Genomic DNA, 22,641 nt, shown 5'->3' with positions numbered 1-22,641 from the left:
GTCTAACTATTAGTATTTTGAGAGTCAGATATTGTTGCTGCTGAGTCAATCTTTCATATATAGTTTAACCAATTTGTTATGGTTCTTTGATTTTGTGTCTCTTGTCTGTTGATATTGTGCACTAAAGACGTGAAGAATCTGAAACAACACATCACTAGTAACTATCATCAATCCTCACACCACAACAATTTCAACAGGAAACAACATATTTTTTATGACATAGCTTCTTCGAATGGTAAGGGTCATTGTTATGGAACCAACATCTTTATTATGTCACTTGTGTTTGAGGCTGTGAAAACGAGACAAAGTATATTAGAGTCACTGCCTCGTCTGATTAATCATACGATGGATAATTAGATAGGTTGAAACAACATAGAGTAAATACAGCCACTGTGGAGTGTAGTTAAGGCCTACAAAGGCATCATGGACATAGAGTGGAGGGCAAAGGTAAGTTTCACCTGTCAACAAGCAAGGAGTACTGACATACATAGGTTGATTAAGGGCTTTAGGTGTCGAGCCCATTAAGATCAAAATGAGGAGATTAGAGGCAGCAAACAAACTAGTTTATGGAAAAGAAGGCAGAGTCAGAAAGGAATATTGTTACATCCCAATTTTGGCTCATATTAAAAAGTTCATATAATCATTGAGGTTTCATGTGAAGTTAGTTGACAGGTAGAATTAATTACGACCATGTGAAATGGTAAGACGGTTAATCATTATAATTTCATATGAAGTTGGCATGCTAGTTAGCCGTTATGATGATGTTTTGATGTTATCTTGGAAAGTTGGGTCTCTGTCATGATTTCATGGGAAGTGAAATGGCGGTTAGCCGTTCTAATGGTTTATGATTAAAACTTGTTATGGTAATTGTTATTTATTGAGGAATATGATATAATTGTGGAGAATTTCCTTGTAGGAGCACGTCAAAGGAGTGGAAGCATTGTCAAGAAAGAACTAAGCACAGGGTCACCACCATCACTGGGCAAATAGGTATGAGTCTTGAACCCCCATAGCTAAGGGTAAACAGCTAGGCAAACAAGAGTATATGTTGGACGACCATGAGATAACTTGTTAAATTATATATCGTTTAATATTAAAAGAAATCACTAGGCATGAATTCAAATTTGATCAAGTTGGTACCTTTGTAGTTCTGTTGTTGGATGGAGCCTCTTGGTGTTTAAGCGTTGCCTAACATATCAACATCATGATACCTAAATATGTATACATGTACCTACATGTATATGGGTATATACGTAAACAAATTATGTATATATAAGGATGCATAAGCATACTTGATATTTGGCATATACGTAAGAAATATATGGTTGGGGTTTACACATATAGACATAAACATACATACATATATAGGTATCTATAGATAGCAAGACGTTATATATTAAGAAAATATTATTATTTCTTTCACCTCGTCTATGGTTTAATAGTATTTCATGTATGGGCATTTTTCATATTTCTATTTATTTTCCATCGGGCCTTATAATTTGAGATGGTCATTTTAAATATTTGGGCAGATGGCTTCTTGTTGGCATTGTACCTCTCACCACCACTTCTCTCTAAATCCTTATTTTGACCCCATACCGATGATGGGTGGCCACCTTATCGGCATCAATCTTTTTTATTTTGAATTTATGAAGCTCTTCTTGTAACCGATGTCAAGCTTCCTTTTGTAACTGGAGGCACAGGGAGGCCATATATTCTTCCCCCACGGCTATAGAATCACGGAAGCAAATTTCACTTACCTCGTTACCATGCATTTTCATTGAACCAAAAGATCTTTAGCCTCCTCTCTCTCATTATTGTTTTTAGAAACATAGTGGCATTTTTGGTCTCTGATTGAGGGCACGTTGGTGGAAGTATTATCATGTGGAATCATCGCGACAATAGACTGGATTGTTTTGCAGGTCGTGAACCATTCACGCCAGCTTTTCTTTTCATGTTTTGTCTCTCTCAATCCAAAATTGTTCTTGTCACTGTCGAGTAAAGGAATTTCATGTTTATGAGTCTGATTACATAACTGGGTCATAACCAAGGCTCAAATGTAGAAATAAACTCTAATAAGCACCAGCTCTACTTTTTTATTATTTACATCCAGTTTCTAATTTATACATATCGGTTGCATAACAACAGGACCTAAACCAATATAGTTCCATTTAAACCGGATGCTCATCAATCGCTTATGCATAATATTGTACATTATATAAAAACTTGTCCCATATTTTGGCATAAAAATATATTCTAACTTATACACTGGTATCTGCTATATACCAGTTGTGATGATAATCAGAATGGTATTCACAAGAACCTGATTGATAAGGATCTCATAATTATCAGCAATCTCCTAGGATGGACCCAAGGCTAGCAGAGCCAAGTGTGAATGGGTGAAGAGGAGAGATAATCCTGCAACAAGAATAAACTATTGATCAGTGTCTAAATTACATGAACATTTTTTTAGTCCAAGTCAGCTCATGGTAGTCCAATGATAGAGCTTGATGTCTAGTCAAGCAATGGGATTGATACTCTAGTACGAGGATGCTCAATGGCTAGCCAAGGTTTTCCATTGTCTATTTTTGAGTAGGGAGGGCCTTTCTCGGATGAGATTGTGTGGGAATAATTAAGGATCCGTGGTTGGGAGGTTAAGCCCTTGACGATGCTTCTCGTCTCCATCGAATGCCAAGATATGCATAAGACAAAGATATCTTATGCATTCAATTATCTTCTAGTATCAAGTATTTTATTTTCTTGAGTAGGAATTAACAAATTGAAGATATGTTAGATTGGCTAATATCGGAAAATAGATTTTTCTTGATGTGTTCGGAAAAAAGTCAAATCGATTGTCTTTCTAAGTGAACATGAAATGTGTTTGCATGCATGGGATAGGCTTACCAAATGGTTGCTATATCTGCCTTCATTTAGATGAATAATGAATAATGAAAGTATCTTTTGCCTTAATTAGCAATAAGAAAGAAAAAAGATAATACAGTGATATTTGATGCCCTAAATGGTATTTATCATTATGATATAGTGGTATAACTATTCCTGCCCTAAGTGGTATATGTGGATTAACTTGGGTTTTGCGAATGTTTCCCTAGGTGGATTCCAATTTCGGAATTTAGGGTATGTAAAACTCAAATTATATATTTAAATTTATTGATGATGCTATCAATTATTAGTTATGAAATTTCCGTTTAATTGATTGTGACCATTAATCTCATTCACATGAACATAACTATTATAATTTATAACTATCTTCCCATGAATATGAAGTAGTAATTGTATTTCTATGATATAGTAGTTGTCAATTAAGACTTGGAAAAAGGGATGTTACAAATATGGCATTGAACATTAAAAGAATTTGTTTTCGAATTTCCACAATGTTTGAAACTAATAAAATTACAGTTTGAGCATAATGATAGAGACTATTGAATTATAGATAACTTTAATTGGACCCTCGGCACTCTTTTTTCAAGATAGCTTGCAAGCCCTTCAACTAAGCAGCAGATAAAGATGTATAACAGTCTGTATTGAACAGTTAACACATTCTGGGTCTTTCTCTTGGGTGTCAACATCACGGGATTCTTATCCAGATTTGACTAAGATCGCTAGAAGAGAGGATACAATCACTATGAACATCAGATACACCCAGTTATATAAAAGAACAACATCAGCGTTACATATAGTTGATATTTAGAAAATGAAAATTCGGTTGAATGTTAATAGAAGCAGCGTTCATAAGACAGGATACAATCATCAAAGATGGGAACATCTGGAATCAAGTCAGAGTCTGAGATATAAATATACCAAATATATCAGAAATGACTTAAGAAAAGCTATAGGAAACAGGGAAGATATGCGGGTCTAGGGTACTGGTAGATGATATTAAACATAAGTGATCAGAAAACAGTCAAGGCATCAACACACAAATATGTCAAGGACAATCTCTGCCATAATCAAAGAAGAGGAATCAGACCATCCAGAAGGCCATCATCAAGCCGAGTATGATAAATGGAAACCAGTCAAAGGCAAAATCTCGTTACAGTCATGGCAACATAACACCAATCCCTCAAATTATTATCATATAGAACTAGTTGAGTGTAGAGGAGAAGATAATCCAAACTGCAATAGTATCATGAGAAAATAAAATCACATCAGCGTCGGATATCGTTAAAAAGACTCGACACCATAAGATATGGATATTAACATAAGGGTCGCAGGGAAAAAATAGGAAGTGGCTAGCAATAGCATGCAAAAGTATGGATATCTATCAATGATAGATCTCTGTTCATATTGTCCAGGAACACAAATACTCATACATAGTTTAAATTTGTCAATCCATATATTGTTGGAATTAAATTTGTCAATCCATATATTGTTGGAATCAGCAATACAACGTCAAGACACATAATGACCATCAGATAAGCATCAGATTAAAATAGAAAGGACAATAATAGGTATACCTGGTCCATTCATCAAAATCTTAAGTATTATTATAATTATTAAGTGACAATAAGATCTCCTTGATTGGACAGAAATTTAGTTCCCAACATAAAGATATTCAACAAATATAATAATGGACAGAATAAAAGGTGGTTATTCAAGAGCAATAAGAAGATTTTGTTACATAATAAAATAATATGTTGAAAAACATAGAAGATGGAATATGTGCTTACATGTTTAAAGTATAGACATTTATCTATACTATCATATATAATTGGGAACTAAAATTACTCTGCAAGACACACATCATCTGCACACTATTAAGGGGTGACGAGACCCGCAGCTAGAGACGAGGCGTGTAATGGAGATTGCTAATAAAATCCTGAGTGTTGGGGTCCACACTGAATAAGTTAAACTAAGGTAATGTATATCTAGGTTTCCATTACATTATATATATATAAAAGTCCACTTATGGTATGGAATTAAATACATGATTCTATAGCATTGAGTTGAGATGAAGTTTAAGAGTGAAGAGCGAAAAATGATTCTTTCAAGAAGGATGGTTACCATTGAATATAGATGTGGACGGAATCATTGACTTTAGTTGATTACCAAATGAATATAATTCTAATCGCCACTCTACTTTAGAGATTAATATGGTACAATTTAATTAATGGTCATATTCTCTTAGCATAAATTGATTTTTGACAAGAGTCATTAGATAATAAGGAGTTATAGGGGCACCTTTGAGATTGCGACACTCATTTATTTGAGGACTCCCAAGAGGGTTAAGTAGTGTGAATTTCATATCATTACAAATGCCAACTATAATTTGCATAGAGATAATAAAAGAAACTATAAATCAGACTCTCACATACATATAAGGACTCACATTGAGAAGGATATCATTGGCTACTTGCTCCAAAATTATGAGATAAGTATTTTTTATCTTCAGTATTGTCCTTATATTTTTGTGGCCAACCTTTTATATTTATTTCTAGATGTACTATAAGAGAAATTTGCCTTGTTCTTCTCCTTGATCCTTGAGGATATTTTTGCAACAAGAGAAGAATAGTGTACGTATTTTCCCCTTTCCGGATATTTTTCCAAAATCCATTGATATTAAAGGGCAGATTTAAAACCGAGCAAAAAACCAATATTCCATATAAATTCCAAAACTTTAATCGATTTATAACTAGAAGATTTGCATATAATAAAACTCAGAAAAGACTGTTTTATTTCTCCAATATTCAGAAGTGCAATATAAACCAGTAATTAATCACCAATGGTTGCCTAATAAGTACTGTATTATACAACAGCAATACAATAACATGCAACTAATCTAGAAAATCCAATCTTATGAACAGAAACAACAGTCATATTGGAAATATAAATTAAACCTGTAAGAAGGCTAGGTTTGCATCCAACCTCCAAAAGCTTCTTCAAGGGTTTGTGTCCTCAAAGAGATAACTAGTCACTGTTTCCAACTCCCAGATTAATATTTGTTTATAAATATTATCCTCTTCATAACCTCCCATGTGGAGCTTGTTGTACCTTTTATCCATTTTCCCCAATGTGATGCACAATCTTTTAACCAATGTGGGATAAAGTACCTTGTTTGTCCTTTAGTCACTTAAGTGAACATAGTACCTTTTTTAAATAAAGTGACAAGTTAAATGAACTTTAAAAGTCACTTAGTCAATAAACCATTTAATCATCAAGCATTAAAATAACTGACCAAACGAACTCGCATAAGCACGTGCAATAGCTCGTTGGAAAGCTCTCGGTGAGACACTTCCAAACCAACACTAAGATACCCAGAATACTGAGCTCTGTTCACTTACTAAAAATAGTAAGCATCTAGACAACCTACCAAAACTGCTCTGATGGGTTTGAAACTGGAAATGTCTAGGCCAAATCTTGAACTGAACCCCGTAAAAAACCTTTTTGCCCCCGAAACCTAGGTGAAGTGAGCTGGCAACACAGAAATATAATGTCCCAGAAAAAGAGGACATTACAGTGTATTAGGAATGTTAATGATTCTTTAGATAAGTATTGTTGGTTATTCATTCTTGAATACTAATTTTATTTGAATATCGTAGTCAATCTCTTAACTATATTCATGCATGTAATATAAGAGTTATTTGCTTTATTATAATGCTCTTGCTCTTTTCCTTGATCCCCAGGATGAAGGTTGTCATATTTGATGTGATGCAAAATTGTTTGATGATATAAGAGTGGGAATGTCACACTGTGGAGATGTCAGAGATGAGACACCATCAAGGATTTGAAGGAATGCTCTTTAGGAAAAGAAGATTGGTACATTAGGCATGCTACCAAATATTGTGCAGGACTCAATTTGATGACAAATTCATTAGTCATTTGATGATCATCTAGATAAAGTGAGGCTCTTGAGGCAACTTTTTATATCAAAAGGGATCATGACAGTTCATTAGTGGCAACCTTGGACAAAGAGAGGGGGGAGATAGAAGATTTGCTTCAATCACACTTTTGATGATCTTGATTGTATTGATTCAAATGGAGTCGACCATGTCAAGATGGATTCTCCAGCAGAATTCTCTAGTGATCATTAGGTTAAAAAGCCTACAGATTAAGAGGGAGAAATTCGAGGTGAAATTCTTTGTAATACATTCTTCTTTGTGAGAGAGAAGTTTGAGATGAAAACCCTGATTTCAACCTCTAGGCGCAGCTATGGTAGATCCACCCTTTGACTTGATTCATCGTGGATATCATGTGAGTTATTACATGATTTTGTTGGAAAATATCATAAGAGGTGACAATACTTCATCGATGTTTATGTTGTGAGGTCAATATTGTAAGGTGAAGATCTTAACAACGATTTGAGTTATTATCATGATGGCGACTACATTAAGTTGTTGTCCCAATAGATCATGATAACGAATGTATCATAACAGACTACATTACATTGTTGTCTAGAAATGTGTCGGAGATCATGATACTTGTCATGATGGACTATATTCAATTGTTGTCTCGGAGATCATGACATGCTGATTACTTTTCATGATGAACTACATTAAGTGTTGTCCATGAGATCACGATTGCTATCTAATAGACTACATTCAATTATTGTCTCAGAGTGTGTTGGAGATCAAATAATACATATTTTTTCTAAGATATAACATATTCTTTTGGTAGGGATCATGAACCTGATGCTAGTTCACATACCACAAGAATATGAGATTGATAAATATCATATGGTTGACATTCCTTGTTTAATCATACTTTGGATGATATCAAAAGATAACATCTATTTTGATGGATATATGTTGATATCCTTAATTATGTCATTCCAAGAATATCATATCGAGATGATATCTCTCTATATGTTTAAGAGCATAATGTGTTCTACAACAAATCCTCCCTAGCTAAGAGGCAGTGTTAATGTTGTTGCTTCAATTGGATCGAATTGACCTAGAGAGAATCATTTTATGGTTATTGATTAATCAACTTAGACAAACTTTCATGTACACTATATATATATATATATATATATATATATATATATATATATATATATATATATATATATATATATATATATATATATATATATATATATATATATATGTTTATATTATTGTTAATATTGTCTAATTAATTATTAACTAATAAATTACCATAAAGACATGTCTCCTCTACTCATATTTAGATACATTCAAATCTACACTTGAAACACGCAAAAACACTCGAGAGTGTTATTACATGTGCAAAGATCCTTTCCCTCAACATGATGGGCTAAAATCATGAATGACCTTTGTCCTAATGAACCCATCGAGGGTAGATCTTCAAGAAACAAGAGCAAGCTGTAAAATAGAGTCAACTCTTCTCTCATGGTCAACATTCATAGTATTCATGAGCCTCAAACATATACTAAGGCTAAAATGATTCTTGATTGGTATAACGCTATGGAAATTGAACAAAATATTCTCTCAAAGAATAACACTTTGGTTCTTTTTTATATTCCTCTAAGGAAAAAGCATGTTAGCTGCAAATGGGTCTATAAATTCAAATAAAAAGTACAAATTTGTCTACTTTCTAGGGGTTCTCATGAAAAGAAGATACAAACTATAAAGAGACTTTTTCTCCTACAACCAAAAGTAACGAATAATTTGTCTTTGTGTTAGCAACTCAGTTTAGTTGCAAAGTCAATTAGATGGAGTGCTTCATCAAATATGAGTGGTAGGAAGAAGTCTACATGACGTGGCCTCCTAGTTTCAAAATTTCTAGAAAAGAACATCAGGTGTACAAACTGGTGAAAGCACTCTATGGCCTAAAACACGCTACTTCAGGCTACATAACATCAAAATTGACAAGTAGCTTACAAATAATAGCTTTCAAAGGAGCCCATATGATTCTGATTTGAATGTCACAGACACTGGTGGTGATATTCTTCTTGTTGTTGTCTATGTTGGTGACTTGATTATCACCGGTAGTTCAGCACTTTTGACCATTCAGATCAAAGAGTTGGTGTCAATCCTTTGACATAATAAACTTAGGACTCACGCATAATTATTCAGATGTTGATATTTGGCAGACTAAAGGTAGTATCTTTTTATCTCAATCTAAGTATATTCGTAATCAGTTGGACAAATTTTTGATGCAAGATTTGTAAACATGTATCCACACCTATGGAGAAAGGGTTCAAGCTGATAGCCAAATCAGATTTAACAATGAATCAGTATTAAGGAAATTGGTGGGCAATCACATCTCCCTTACTACTACTATGTCTGATCTTAGTTTTGCAATGAGCTACAATTGCACTTCATGACAGCACCCAACATTGATCATTGGAAAGTAGTGAAGCGTGTGCTGCCTTATGTGAAGAGAACTTCTGATTTTAGTCTTTTGTACAGTTAAATTCACGATCCTAGACTTATTGGTTTTATAGACTCAAAATGGGCAAGTTCTGTTGATAATAGAAAATGAGCATCCAGATATGTTTTCAATTTGGGATCCAGTGCAGTCATATGAACTAGCAAGAAGACACAAGTGGTGGTTCTTTCCTTACTAATCCTTATGAAGAGTTTAAAGTAGTCATTAAACAGTCTACAAGAGAACAGAATTTCAAGCCAGCTAATGAAGAAAATCATATACAAGATGTCAAGAAAGGGCATAATTTGAAGGATCAATCTAAGCTTGAGGCATGTGATTGGGAGAAATATATTGAACCGGTACTTGATAGAGAATGCCCATCAAAGAAGGAAGAGGAGTTTGAGAATGTTGATGATGATTCCTATAACATACATGAACCTACCATTGATGAAATTGTCCTTCAAGAAGACGAAAAATCGGTAGTTGAGGTTGTGCATGATGAGTTCCTTAATGTTTCTTATGCAGGTAGTGTCGGTGTTGAGTGCAGTCATGGGCATCCAGAGGAAGAATGTATGAAGATTGAAGAAGATATTGTAATCAAGATTATAGAACCAGTCATTACAAATCAGCCACAAGGAAGTACAAATTCATTTGCTTTCCTTCCAATTGGTTCTAGCATTGTCTCGTCACCTTCACTGTATCATATCAAGGATCAAACAATAGTTTGGAATTGTTGAGTTAGATGTTCATGCACATGAGGAAACTCAGGAAATTTGGAATGTAGTAAACTAAAGGACTTAGATCACACATCCCCCAAGCAGAGCAATCAGCAGTGTTGCATTTGGGATCTGGGTGTGATAAATCCTATAGATGACATCGATCTCTCTGTAACAGACCTATTTATGACTGTACTACAGTCCCAATTTCTTCTTACCAAATAGGCATGAAGAAAGGTACTACTAACAATACTGACGTAGAAAACATCCTTTGAGATTTTTGTAGCTCCAAATTTGTGCTTCGTGATCAGGAGCACCCTTTTGTAATGAAAATAATAATGTGCCCAAGACTTCCAAGATTGGTACTCAAATTGAGGATGTTAACATGAGGAAAGAGATAGGAATTCAGATTTCTTTTGGGATGATTTCACAATAGCAATTGAAGGGGAGCATAGGGGAAATGAACCAATCCACAGTCATGCATATAACAGCTTGCTTGTGCATGAATTCAATGGTAAAGGTAAATTCATCTGGTACGTTGATAAACCCTTGACGTGGGTGTTGACATAGTTCGTGAAAATCCACTCCTTGAACTGGCAAATGATGTGGATCCTCCATACATTAATGATGATGATTATGAAGAAAAACAATCCTTTATAGAAGCCACTTCTATGGTACAAGATGACAAGAAAAATGGTGTAGGATTTTAACGAGCTGAATAATCGATTGAAGAGTCCCATAACAAAATATCTTACAGCAGTGTGACATCTGTTTAAAAATATTTCTTTGGGCTACTCCCTCCTCTAAACGCTTGACAAGAACATGAGACAAATCAAGAATTGATGGTGTTTGTTGACTCCAAAGAAAGCATAGATCTCAAAAGTCTTTTCTAGGACAGCAGTCTTTGGGTTACATGTGGTTAGAGTCTACTCCACCAGATGCTAATGTGGAGTTGTCTTCTAGGGCTTCCAGTCTTCTGGGAGTAAGACATGAATACTTCACTGTGTATTTAGGACACAAGATAAGATAAGATCACTTTATTAATGTCTAGCAAGAGACCACGAGGGTCTAAGGGACTCCAAAGATACAAGGAAGAGATCAACAAGGAGCACCAAACAATGCATGGGAAAAGCAAAAAAAGAGCAAAGTGATACAAAAGGAAGCAGGAAAGACTACCAGGCACACCCTAGCTGTCTCCCACCACGGTGAAGACTGAGATACTATTGCAAGATATGGTGATTTTCAGATTTGTAACAGCAGTTCCTCGCCTATACACTACATTGGGACAACGGTCTATGATTATATCTCTAAAGGAAACCTTGCAAGGCATCTATCTGTTCATGGATTCACATACTATGTTGTAATACAAAGACATATGATGAATTGTTAAGTACCATATGGTCTACAATGTTTTTCACCATATGTCGGTTTCATGACAACGTGATTTATTCATCACATTTGCAAAGGATATGTATTGTATGAAGAAAACATCATGGAGCACGTTGAAGGAACCAGTATCTCATGTTTACACCATTTGGATCTTCGTATTGGCATGTTTGGTGCAATACTTCAGTCGAATTTTGATGAATGGCTTCACAACTTCGAACATGTGTATATCACTAAGTTGCACAGGTACCTCTCACCCCCCCCCGAGGTCTGCAAAAGTTCAAAGTTTGGATCCGGTTCGAACTTGGTTCGACCAATGTTCCAATTTCTGCATGTTGGTTCGATCTGGTTCATACCAAGTTTGAACCCGGGTGAACCAAGCCAAAAAAAATGAACAAAGTTCAAACTTAGAACCACGTGCTTTCTGAGCCCCGTGGATGGCAAAAAAGTGATATTTTTGCAAAATTTATTAACTTGTTAGCATCCAAAACCCTAAAAAGTTGTTACAAAATGCTTTTGGTGGCCTCTCATTGTTATATTTTGTGACCTTTCATTGTCATTTTTTGAAGAATTTGATGTCAACAGCATTGTTGCCGCTGATCCCATTGGTCTTAGCTCTATTGCTAAGTCAACTAATGTGAATAAAGAAGAAAATGAAGAAGGCGAAGAAGATGAATATGAAGATAAAGATAAAGATTGAAGAACTTAGAATATTAATAGATTTTTATTCCATTAGTTGAACAATGAATGTGAAACAATGATACTTGAACTTGATGCTACAATTTATTTTTAATGTTTTGAATCTTTGATGTTGAGCTATATGATGGTATGAGCACTATGACTATATGATGTTAAGATCACTATGATTACAAGTTTATGGTGTTTTTGTTATTTAAATGTGTTTATGCTACTATGCTACATTCTAATTCTAACTCGTACTTCATAATGTGTATAGATACATATTTTTTTTATAATTTTTATATGTTTTGTACTAGCAAACCCAAATGAACCCAACCCCCTTTCCAAATTTTTGACGAACTTACAAACCAATTCTTGAACTTCGAACTTCGAACGGAACCCGAATCAGTAACTTAGGTAAATCAGAGTACCACAACAGATTGGCAGCACAACATTCTTCAAGTTGATATGGGATCTAGGTATTTGGTTTCAACATGCAAGTACATATTACTTAAGAGCAAGAAATTTCTTAAAGGGAGTAATATAATGTCATGTTTTTGGGACATTAGAAATCAATTTAATTAAAAAAAAATTAATTTGTTAAATTATATCATATTCAATGACAACTTACTTTAATTATTTAATAAAGTATTAAAACGACTAAATGGAACCTAGCGAGTATTTAAAGTCATTTTGATATAAAGGGAGAAATAAAGTGACAAAGAAAAGGATGATGAAGAGATGGGCAGAAGGAAAATGAAGAGTCACAGAGATGTGGGATAAAAGAACATTGAGAGGCTCTTTCTCATTATGCTTAAATGTGCTTGATTATTGTTTTCTGTTGGAGAATTCTGGGAATCTTTGGCCATGAGTTTGGTAAACCTGAGGATGGTAACCTAATTCATCTTTTGGAGATGGATTTGCAATGGAATTCACAGTTGCACAGATTTGGGAAAGTTTAATCTAGAGATAGACTTTCAATACTAGAGGTACTTTATGTCTGTTTGGAAAATTAGGTTGATGAATTACCTATAATGCAGATCTCTATTTCAATCTGATATTATGTGAGTTTCAAATATAATCAAGTGGATGAATAGAAACCAATTACTTGTTTAAATTTATGGACATTTGGTACAATCTAGAACATATATTTGAGGGGGATATTTCATTTTTCCTACCTAAAAGATGTGTGCAAACCTAGAGGAGGGTGACGTGTATATAACATGTTTACACTCTGGGATATCCCCAACCTATTATGTTTAACAATCGAACACCAATTGCTGCCAGGGAAACCGGGAATAAAATGTACTATTTAAGCTTCAATGAACCTCAATATACAATATCAATGCCATTTTAAAAGCATGTGTGTGAATCCACATACCTCTTCTATACAAAAGGATAATACTATGTTAAAATGTAAACACCTAGGCAAATAATGAATGCACTTAAAACACATATGAGTCAAACTGCATACCTCTTCCTTAGTCTTGCCACAATCGACAATGCAATGCCAAAGAGTTTCTTTAAGAATTCTTACATCTACATCTTTAGATGTCTTGTCATAGTCCACATCAATTTTCACAACCTGTGAATTTTATATACAATACAAAATCAGTACCATGCTTCTGTTAGGCTTATACATTAGCATTAGTTTTGTTTCAGTGTATATGTGACAGTAATAGTTCAACTATATGCACTCTTTTAACTTCACATTGCACATAAGAATAAGTTGAAATTTCAATATCATCTGTGGAAGCTGTCCTTCAAATTGTGCACAACAAAAGAAATATATACAAAAAAACAAGGTTCTTTCCGTTCAAATAAGAAATATAGTCTCAAAAGCTTCCCACTCTACACACAACAAAATCATAATTATAATCAAAATAAAATCTCAAAACTAGAATGAAAATTAAAATGTTGCATAGGATTAAGCTTAGGAAAACCAAAAACTGTACTCAAACTTGAACCTAAAATAGTTAATGATCTGACAAATTCACTGAGGGATTCATAATGTCAAAGTTCAATTATTACCATTAGGTAAGGGAAGTAGAATTCTCTAAGATCATCCTAGAAAGGCAGAACAATGTAAGAAAACAACTAGGATATTACAAAACTCTAAGAATGCCATGTTCTTTTTCCAAACAAAATGCTAATTCATTAATTGGAATATGATGCTAAAACTGTAATCAAACTTAAATTTGAAGCTAGCAGAGTTAAATATTCCAACAATCACTGATGAAATCGCATAGTTCAACTATTATTGTCTGGTACACAAAATAAAATCCACCATTAGTACAGTAAGATCATCATAGAAAGACACAACAATGTAAGAAAACAACTCAAGAAACTACCATGTCCTTTTTCAACTAATTTATATTTATGAACAAAATGTTCATTCCATCATCTAGCAGGCTAACATGAAAAAAATAGGGAAATAATATTTTTAATGTTGAATTGACCCAAAAGGAATTTTGTATTCTCAAAACGTTTTGAGGGGCAATCAAATGTCAAATTGATTAATTGGACTCCAAGTAGGGTGTGGGATTTTATGGGATGCTCTTGTGATGGTAAATTCCCAAAATAGGCAGAGTATATGGCAAATGTATGACACAGTATAAGATAGCTATATTTTAATATGCAGATTGGAGTGAGGATTTTGAAATATATTTTATTTACTATTTTATCAGCATATTTTACAGTGGAATTCAGGCACCAAATTGGCCTTAGTGCATTATAAAGAACCAAATGTTTGTATTCAGTGGCAGTTTTGGATCATTTTATCATTGAAGTTTTCTTTATGAGCATGTGTGCATATTTTTGTTGCAGATTGTAGGTAAAATTGTGGAAGGTTTTGTTACCAATATGCGTTGCCTATTTTGGAGTGTTGCTGTAGAAGATAAGCTTTGTGTTGGTTTTGGGTTCAATAAAATTAGCCTCAACTGTTGAAGATCTCATCTTCTGATTTGGAGCAAACTAGTGTTGGTAGTGTTAAGAGATTTCCATATTTCAGGTTTTGTTTTATATTTTTACTTTCCAAACTTTGCTGCTTCTGTTAATGTTGGAATTTTTGCTGTCCTAACAGCATATTTCATGGGTAAAAATAAGATTATGTCAATATTTGTAGTTCAAATAATTTTCTTTAAACAAATTGTCAATTTTGGATACTAGATTTTTGAGGAAATTGCCAAATCTTTATGATTATTTCATGTTTTATGAAACTTTATTTTAAAAGGCTTTGAAATTAATTTATTTATCATAGATTTATTGTGTTTTGTTATATATTTGTCTCATATTTGTTGTGTATTGTTATATATTAAAGAAATTTGAAGAACACTTTATTTGAGGATATAACCAAGAAATAGCTAACATATTTTCAGGCTATCTCTTTACTGTTCAAGCAGTGATGGTAACTCCTACAACATAAAAACCATTAGGTAAGGTTGGTGTTTATTTTTTCCTTTTCAAGAAAATGCAAAATGGAATAGAAACTAAGGGCCAGTTTGGTTGCTGGAATACCATGGGAATAGGCATTGGAAATTAGAATACGAATTATATTCTTTGTTTGGTTGGCGGAATTGGAATGTAGAATAGGATTACCAATTCCCATAATAGCCCAAAATGAGCTTTTATCTAATCCCAAAAATACTTGTAATTGGAATGCCCCTTCCTATTCTCAATCTCACTTAATCATATTTCACAATTTTTTCAGCTCTGTGGTAGGCGTCGATATTTTTTGGGGTTTCATTGAACTCCCATTCATTTTGCTCTACGTACTACCAGTGAGCTCTACTTATTTTGGGGTTTAGGGTTGGAAGGTGTAGCTCTCCTGGACCGAGTTGTGCTGGTAATTTTATTTGAATGCTCAATAAAACCCTTCTTTCGTTTCGTGACTACCAACAAGTGGCTCCTTTATATTACAAGGTTGAAGGTTAGCAGTGACTTCCGTTTGCACTGCTTCATTCTTTGTGAGGCGACTTCCATCAGAATTTGAGGTTAGCAGCTGGTCTCAACGCGGTTGTTTACCTTATCTTCCCTGCTACTTGTATGTCTTCTACTATTTCTCCATATTATCTTTGCAATATTAATGTTTGTGCCTTTAAATGTTCTTGTTTTGAGCACTCAAATTCAGAGAAAATTTGAGATTAAGCCTCATAGTGATTTCCCCCTTTCTACCATTTTGGTTTTGTCGTGTTTTGTTTTGAAGGTCTAGGTTCAGAAAAAATTGAATTAATCCCCCCTAAGGATCTACCTATTTTCTCTTTTCATTCTGCTAAGTTTTAAACAAACATCAAACCCTCTTCTTTATAGTTTTATCCTTCCTCACAAATAATCGTTGCAGTGTTAAATGTTAAGAGGTGCAATTCTAGAGGTTTTTTTCATGTCAATCATAATGCCTCATACCTGGAAAGTTCGGAAGAAGTTGTCGTTCGTGGCTAGACCTGATATATCTAGTAGAAGAAATTTGATACACAGACTTTATATATTCTGTTAAGAAAAACTGAGATAATTCCTTATAGAGCTTTCTCCATCCCTCCATTTTGATTCTAACGTGCTCTAAGAATGTTATAAACGCCAAACCCTCTTCTTTGTACAGTTAACCCCCACTAAAATAATCATTACAGTGTTAAGAGGAAATGTTCAATTTTAGATTTCATCCCATGAAACATAATGCCCTTCACCTAGAAAGTCTTGAAGAAGTTGTTATCCCATTTCTAGGCCTGATCTATCAAAAACTTATGTATGAGAAATTTAATTCACTGTCTGTATTAACTCTAATAAAATTTGTAGTTTTTGCTCACAGCGATTTATCCATTAAGTAAAAAAAAACAATTCTAATTATTTTAAAAAAACCCAAAATGAATGCTTCCAAATTCACACACATTATCAATGAAAAGCAAACACAACACCTCAAAATAATCGTGTTGGAGAAATTCAAATCATTTTCAAATTAAAAAGAAACTTGCTCAAATTGAAAGCAAACCATTAATGTAAAGCCCAGAGCTCAAATGCAGCGACATCCGAAAATGAGGCAAAGCAAAGCCAAAGCCAAGATCATCAACCACAGATAGAACTTGTAAGGAAGGATTGCTTACCTATACTTACTATAATTGCTTAAGTAGACAACAAATTTTATATTAATTTTAGCTCCTATAAACGATAGAGATGGCAAAATTTGTTTTAATCTTTAGTTCTTTGTTCAATCTTCCTTATTTGTTGCTTCATTGGCACTAAACAAGAACCTTATTTGTTGCTTCATTGACGCTAAACATCACGACAAGAATGTCTTGCATTGCCACAAAAGAAGCAACCGCCAATATAAGTAACAATGACAAGTCAGCAAGGCTAATTAGTAAATAGGGATATACAAAATGCTTTTCATACAAACCAAATGAATCAACAAATTAACCTTTTGTTTCTCCGTAAATTTAAGGAAAACTTCTCTAATTGCATTGGCATCCAAACCCACGTCAATACATGACACGCAATAAGTTTCATCTCTTAACAATAACTTATTGGCTAGTTCGATGGCTGTGGTTATTCCTAGATAGCTTCATAAATGAGGGTTAAACACAGAGAAACTGTTTCATTAGGAAAAGGTGTAAAAGATTGTTTTACTAGATAGCTATACCATTTTTAAGTTCTCAGTTGTAATTTGTCCATGTGTGTATCTATGTACAGGTTTACCCTAATCCTCTTCAAGTTGTCTCCATTGGAAGATGTGTTGAGGATCTTATACTAGACCCAAATAACCCACAATGGGCATCGTTTTTGACAGAATTTCGAGGTGGTAGGCATCATTTTCAAATTTGGAATTAGATCTTAGACTTGAAATTGGCTCTTTAAATATATTATAGACATCTTGAAATTTTTAGGTACACACTTGTGAAATATACGAGAAGCAAATGCATTTTCTTTTGTATCTGAAGAAGGAATTGCGAAGGGTGTGCGGAGAGTAACTACCTTTACAACTAGTGCAGCCATCGAGGCAATTGAAACTGCAGTATCTTTTGATTCACGTTTAAATGATGGGCATGCTCATGTTCTTTTGTATTTTTGTTCATTTCCCCCTTGTAGATCCATCAATAGTTTGCTATTTCATTTACTTGAAATCGTGCATAAATTTCAGATCATCTTCTGTGATTTTTCTATAAATTATTGTCATCTTTATATCATCATTTCAACTTTTAGGTTCTAAATGCCCACCAATAACTTTTAGCGTCTAATTGTCAGCCTACCTAGTATAGATCATACATAATTGTGAGATTTTGTCGGTTTTAGTTGCAATTAAGGGACGTCCTTGATAAGAAGCAATAGTAAGATTTGTAAGGTATATTTAAAAAGTCTTTATGACCAACACACCTAGTACCTTTATAGGGAGACTATCTGGTTGCACCGTTGCACACTATTTTCATGTTGACCAAGATACCTAGTACCCTATAGGGAGACTCATGTTGCACACTATTTTCAAGTTGCTCTATATCTCTATTTTCATAACTTAGATTTCAGCCATTTTAATTTGGGCTAATAACAGTGTTTCTAGTAGTTTTTGACATTATCAACAATAATTATAATTTATAATTACGACTCTCATCTATAAGGTATATCACAATATTTTTCCATATTATATGTTCATGAATGCTTTTCAATTCAACTTATTTTTTGAATTGTAGAATAATATTTTTAGTTTTTATCCAATCAGGAAGTGGCTTCATTGAAGAGCTCATTTGATTCTGCTGTCATTCCAGCAGCTAGAAAGGCAGATTTCAGAGGGAAAAAAACTAAATTGCAAGTAATGTCTCCAAATTTAAATATGTTCTTCATAAATATGTAATTCATTTTCATATTTAAATAGAAATTTTGAATATTTTCATTTTCTTAATTCCGTTTACATTTTCCCAATTCCAGGTTGTTTGATATCATAACAGTGCCATGCCCTAACATCATGTGTTACCATGCAATTATAGGTTCTTTGTGCGTTTGAAATACATTAGCACAAATGTGTGATTTATTTTTTCTATATTATGTGAGTGTCGTCTTTGTGAGTTTGCTGTGTTTACTTTTTGTAATATTTAATGGCAGTAAATATGACAGTAATCACTCATCAATAAAATGGAAATTTTGAATGTTTCCAAGTTGTTTCCATGTTGGTAGTAATCACTCATCAGTATCAAATGCTATTCATGGAGATTGCAAAAAAAGACTCCAATAGTAACTCCATTCATTCGATGGATCCTATTGATGATATTGAGGTTCATGGAGCCATAGTTAGGAAGATCAAGATCATGCAAATACTTGTTTTGCTTGCCACACTGTCAGTATACATAGTAGCATCTTCAAAAGAGGCTAGAAGACGTAGGCATAAGCGAAGAAGAGTTGCATGTCCTTTTTATAAACATATTATTCATTCCAATAACATAGATTGCCACGACCAAATACACATGAGTAGAGTAGCCTTCTTTCGCTTGGCCATTATTCTAAGGCAAAAAGGGAGCATTCAAGATATGACAAACATAACATTGGAAGAACAAATAGTGATGTTCCTCCACACCCTTGACCACAATCTAAGGAATCGAAAGATTGGCCATAACTTTGGTCACTCAAGAGAGACAGCGAGTCAACACTTCCACAAGGTCCTAAAGGCTATCTTAGCGCTTCATTGTGATTATCTTTTACCACCTGTTGCAACTACACCTCCATAAATAGCTGGGAAGGACTGTTTTAATCTGTATTTCAAGGTAAATATCCTAGTGGCATGTATTTCATTGCTAGAGAGTTATGATTATTAATTTATATTAGAAATTAATATTGCTTGCTATAGGATTGAATTGGTACAATTGATGGAACCCATATGCTAGTTACTGTCAATGTGGACATTAAAGCCAAATATCGCAATAGAAAAGGCAATTTGTCACAAAATGTGTTTGTTCAACTATAAGTTTCAATACATTCTTGCTGGTTGGGAAGGGTCTGCAGCAAATAGTCAGGTGTTTGCTTCAGCTTCGTCTAGAGCAGATTCACTTGTGGTTCCTCCTGGTATATTAATTCATATTTAATATGATTATATTAATTCAAAACTTTTATGATGTAGTTTGACTATATCTTTATTTCCATTTGTGTAAGCAAATTCTATTTAGTTGATGTTGGGTATCCAAATGTAACAGGATTTCTTGCCCCTTATCGGTGTAAACGCTACCACCTAAACGAGTTTTGTAGAGCAAACCCGATCCTAAATGAGTTTTGTAGAGCAAACCCGATCAACATTCCCCAAGAGTTATTTAACCACCACCACTCCTCACTTAAGAATGTGATAGAACGAACATTTGGTATATTAAGCAACATTTTCCTATCTTGAAGCGTGAGATGTCTTATAGTATATTTACCCAAACAAAGGTTGTTGTGGCATGCGGCATACTACACAACTTCATTACCATGGAGGATGGTCTTCCATCCAAATAGGATATTGAAGAGGATGATGATCGTTGCTGGGATAAATGTGCTGATTCTTGATACTTATCGAATGAATCAGCAAGATAGAGATGACTGGGGTAAATTTCAAGATGAAATAGCCCGAAGGATGTGGGAAGACTACAATTCTAGAACTTAGTTGTATTGCAAAACATTAACATTCATTTGCACTTTTTAGTATATTGGTCATGGATCATAACCTATTCATGATTGTTCTGTATCATTCAATGCTAATGGAATCTTGAAACTAGTCTATCATGACATAGTTGCTGGAACCTTGAAACTAGTCTGTTATAAACTAGTCTGTTATGACACGTTTGCTGGAATCTTGAAACTAGCCTGTTATAAACTAGTTTGGTAAGACACGTTTTTGGAATCTTGAAACTAATCTATTATGACTCCTTTTTCTTCTGATTAGTGGCTCCAGGTTTGTTTTTTCAGATTTCTTGATGTTTGGTGATACTTCTTACTTTTTAGTCAGCTTTGGAATATATTCAATATCCCTTTCCAATTTATGTCATATTGTAATTTACATTTCAATGTGCAAAATCACCTTCATATTGCAAAGCTGTATCTGGGATTTAAATTTTATATTCATCACAATCAAATTAGGATTAAAGCAAGTCAAATACTATTGTAACTGAAACCATTTTTGTAATTGGTCAAATACTAAATTCTCACTGTCGAAATAGTTATTGCCTTTGTCTCCAGGGTATTTACATCTAGTTCATCAGTTTGCAGATGCCAATCTTAAAGTTGGATACAATTTTTTTTTTATTTAAGACCACGAGGATTTAAGTCCACAGAAAATGTAAACTATAATGGGATAGGTAAAGTAGAACTTCAGTATTGTTAGTGTGATGGCCAGAAATTTCAGATGTTTTTTACTTAAAATTTGAATATATTCACTTCTTTTACTAAAAATATCATAGTGATATTACCTTTGACTGATCACTAGGATCATTGTGGATTCTATTTGGTTTATATGGTTCTGAACATTTGGAAATGGGCCTCGCTATACTGGAAGTCTCCTTATTATTCTTTCTTACTGGAGTTGCTGCTCTAATTAGCTTTGTTACTGAATTTGCTGCTCTTAAGCTAACTTTCCAGTGTAGCATGGTGGCTATATTTTTATTATTTTACTAGATACCCTTTTATACTATTGACATATTATAGAGTAGTATTGTATAGCTAACCATTGGTTTTTGGAAGTTCTACTCTTTTATACTATTTGACATATCATAGATGCTGATTGGTTTTTGGAAGTTCTACAGCTACCCATTGATAGCTGCAAATGTCATTCACCAATCTGTTAACAAGAATGGATGAGGAGGACCTGTGACCGCGGTTGCTACTTCGGCTAAAAATGCCAAAGTGGTGTGGGAAAGAGAGATGGAACGAAAATTACTCAATTTTCTTTTTGAGCAGATTCAATTAGGCAGAAAAGCAGGGGCTTTAAAAAAGAAGCTTGGACAGCAATACAAAAGAAATTCAATGAAGATATGCATATGAATCTTGGAAAGGACAACTTTAAAAACAAATTAAAGACGTGGAAACAAGGTTTCAGAATTATAAAAGAGCTGCGAAACATGAGTGGTTTCACTTGGAATGAGACGACTCAATGTGTGGATGCCGAGGATAGTGTATGTGACGAGTTGCTGAAGGTAATGTTCTCTAGACAATATTTTTATGTCAGTACATTATCTCTCAATCAATTGTAACGAAAGACATCTAATTCCTTAATTTTTCCATCATGTAGAGAACTTGCTTCAAAAATACTAGAGTGTACGAGAGGCAGTCATTCTTCTATTTCAATGAGTTAGCAATCATTTTTGGGAATGACATAGCTGAAGAAAATGCAGCAGCAACACCTACTGAGACTGCAGATGGGCAGCTATTTGAAGAGGATGTTGATCTTGACAATTATGGGGGTTTCAAGACACCTATGGATGGGGGCTTCAATACTACTGAGTTTAATGAAGAGTTCCTTCAATCAAACAATTCTACTACATTCGTAAAACCAAATCCTTCTATGCCAACAGCATGGAGGCAAAAGAGGAAGAAGCCAAGCATGGCTACTTGTTTGGAT

General features: G+C 34.0%; 1 protein-coding gene across 2 annotated transcripts in view; it reads right to left on the bottom strand.

Annotated features, from left to right (window-relative positions):
* Positions 1-22,641, bottom strand: part of LOC149538665 (condensin complex subunit 2-like) — a 91,085-nt gene that overhangs the window by 9,447 nt on the left and 58,997 nt on the right. For both annotated transcript variants that reach the window (XM_089799995.1, XM_089799994.1), the window contains exon 12: positions 13,561-13,671. In XM_089799995.1, coding sequence (XP_089656121.1) covers positions 13,561-13,671 — 111 coding nt within the window. The remainder of the gene's footprint in view (positions 1-13,560; positions 13,672-22,641) is intronic.

This window comes from Cupressus sempervirens, chromosome 9, assembly GCF_028749045.1.
Source record: "Cupressus sempervirens isolate cs-2001-9-10 chromosome 9, ASM2874904v1, whole genome shotgun sequence".
Taxonomy (NCBI): domain Eukaryota; kingdom Viridiplantae; phylum Streptophyta; class Pinopsida; order Cupressales; family Cupressaceae; genus Cupressus; species Cupressus sempervirens.
Note: the sequence above shows the minus strand (reverse complement) of the source record. Positions and strands in the feature narration are given on the sequence as shown.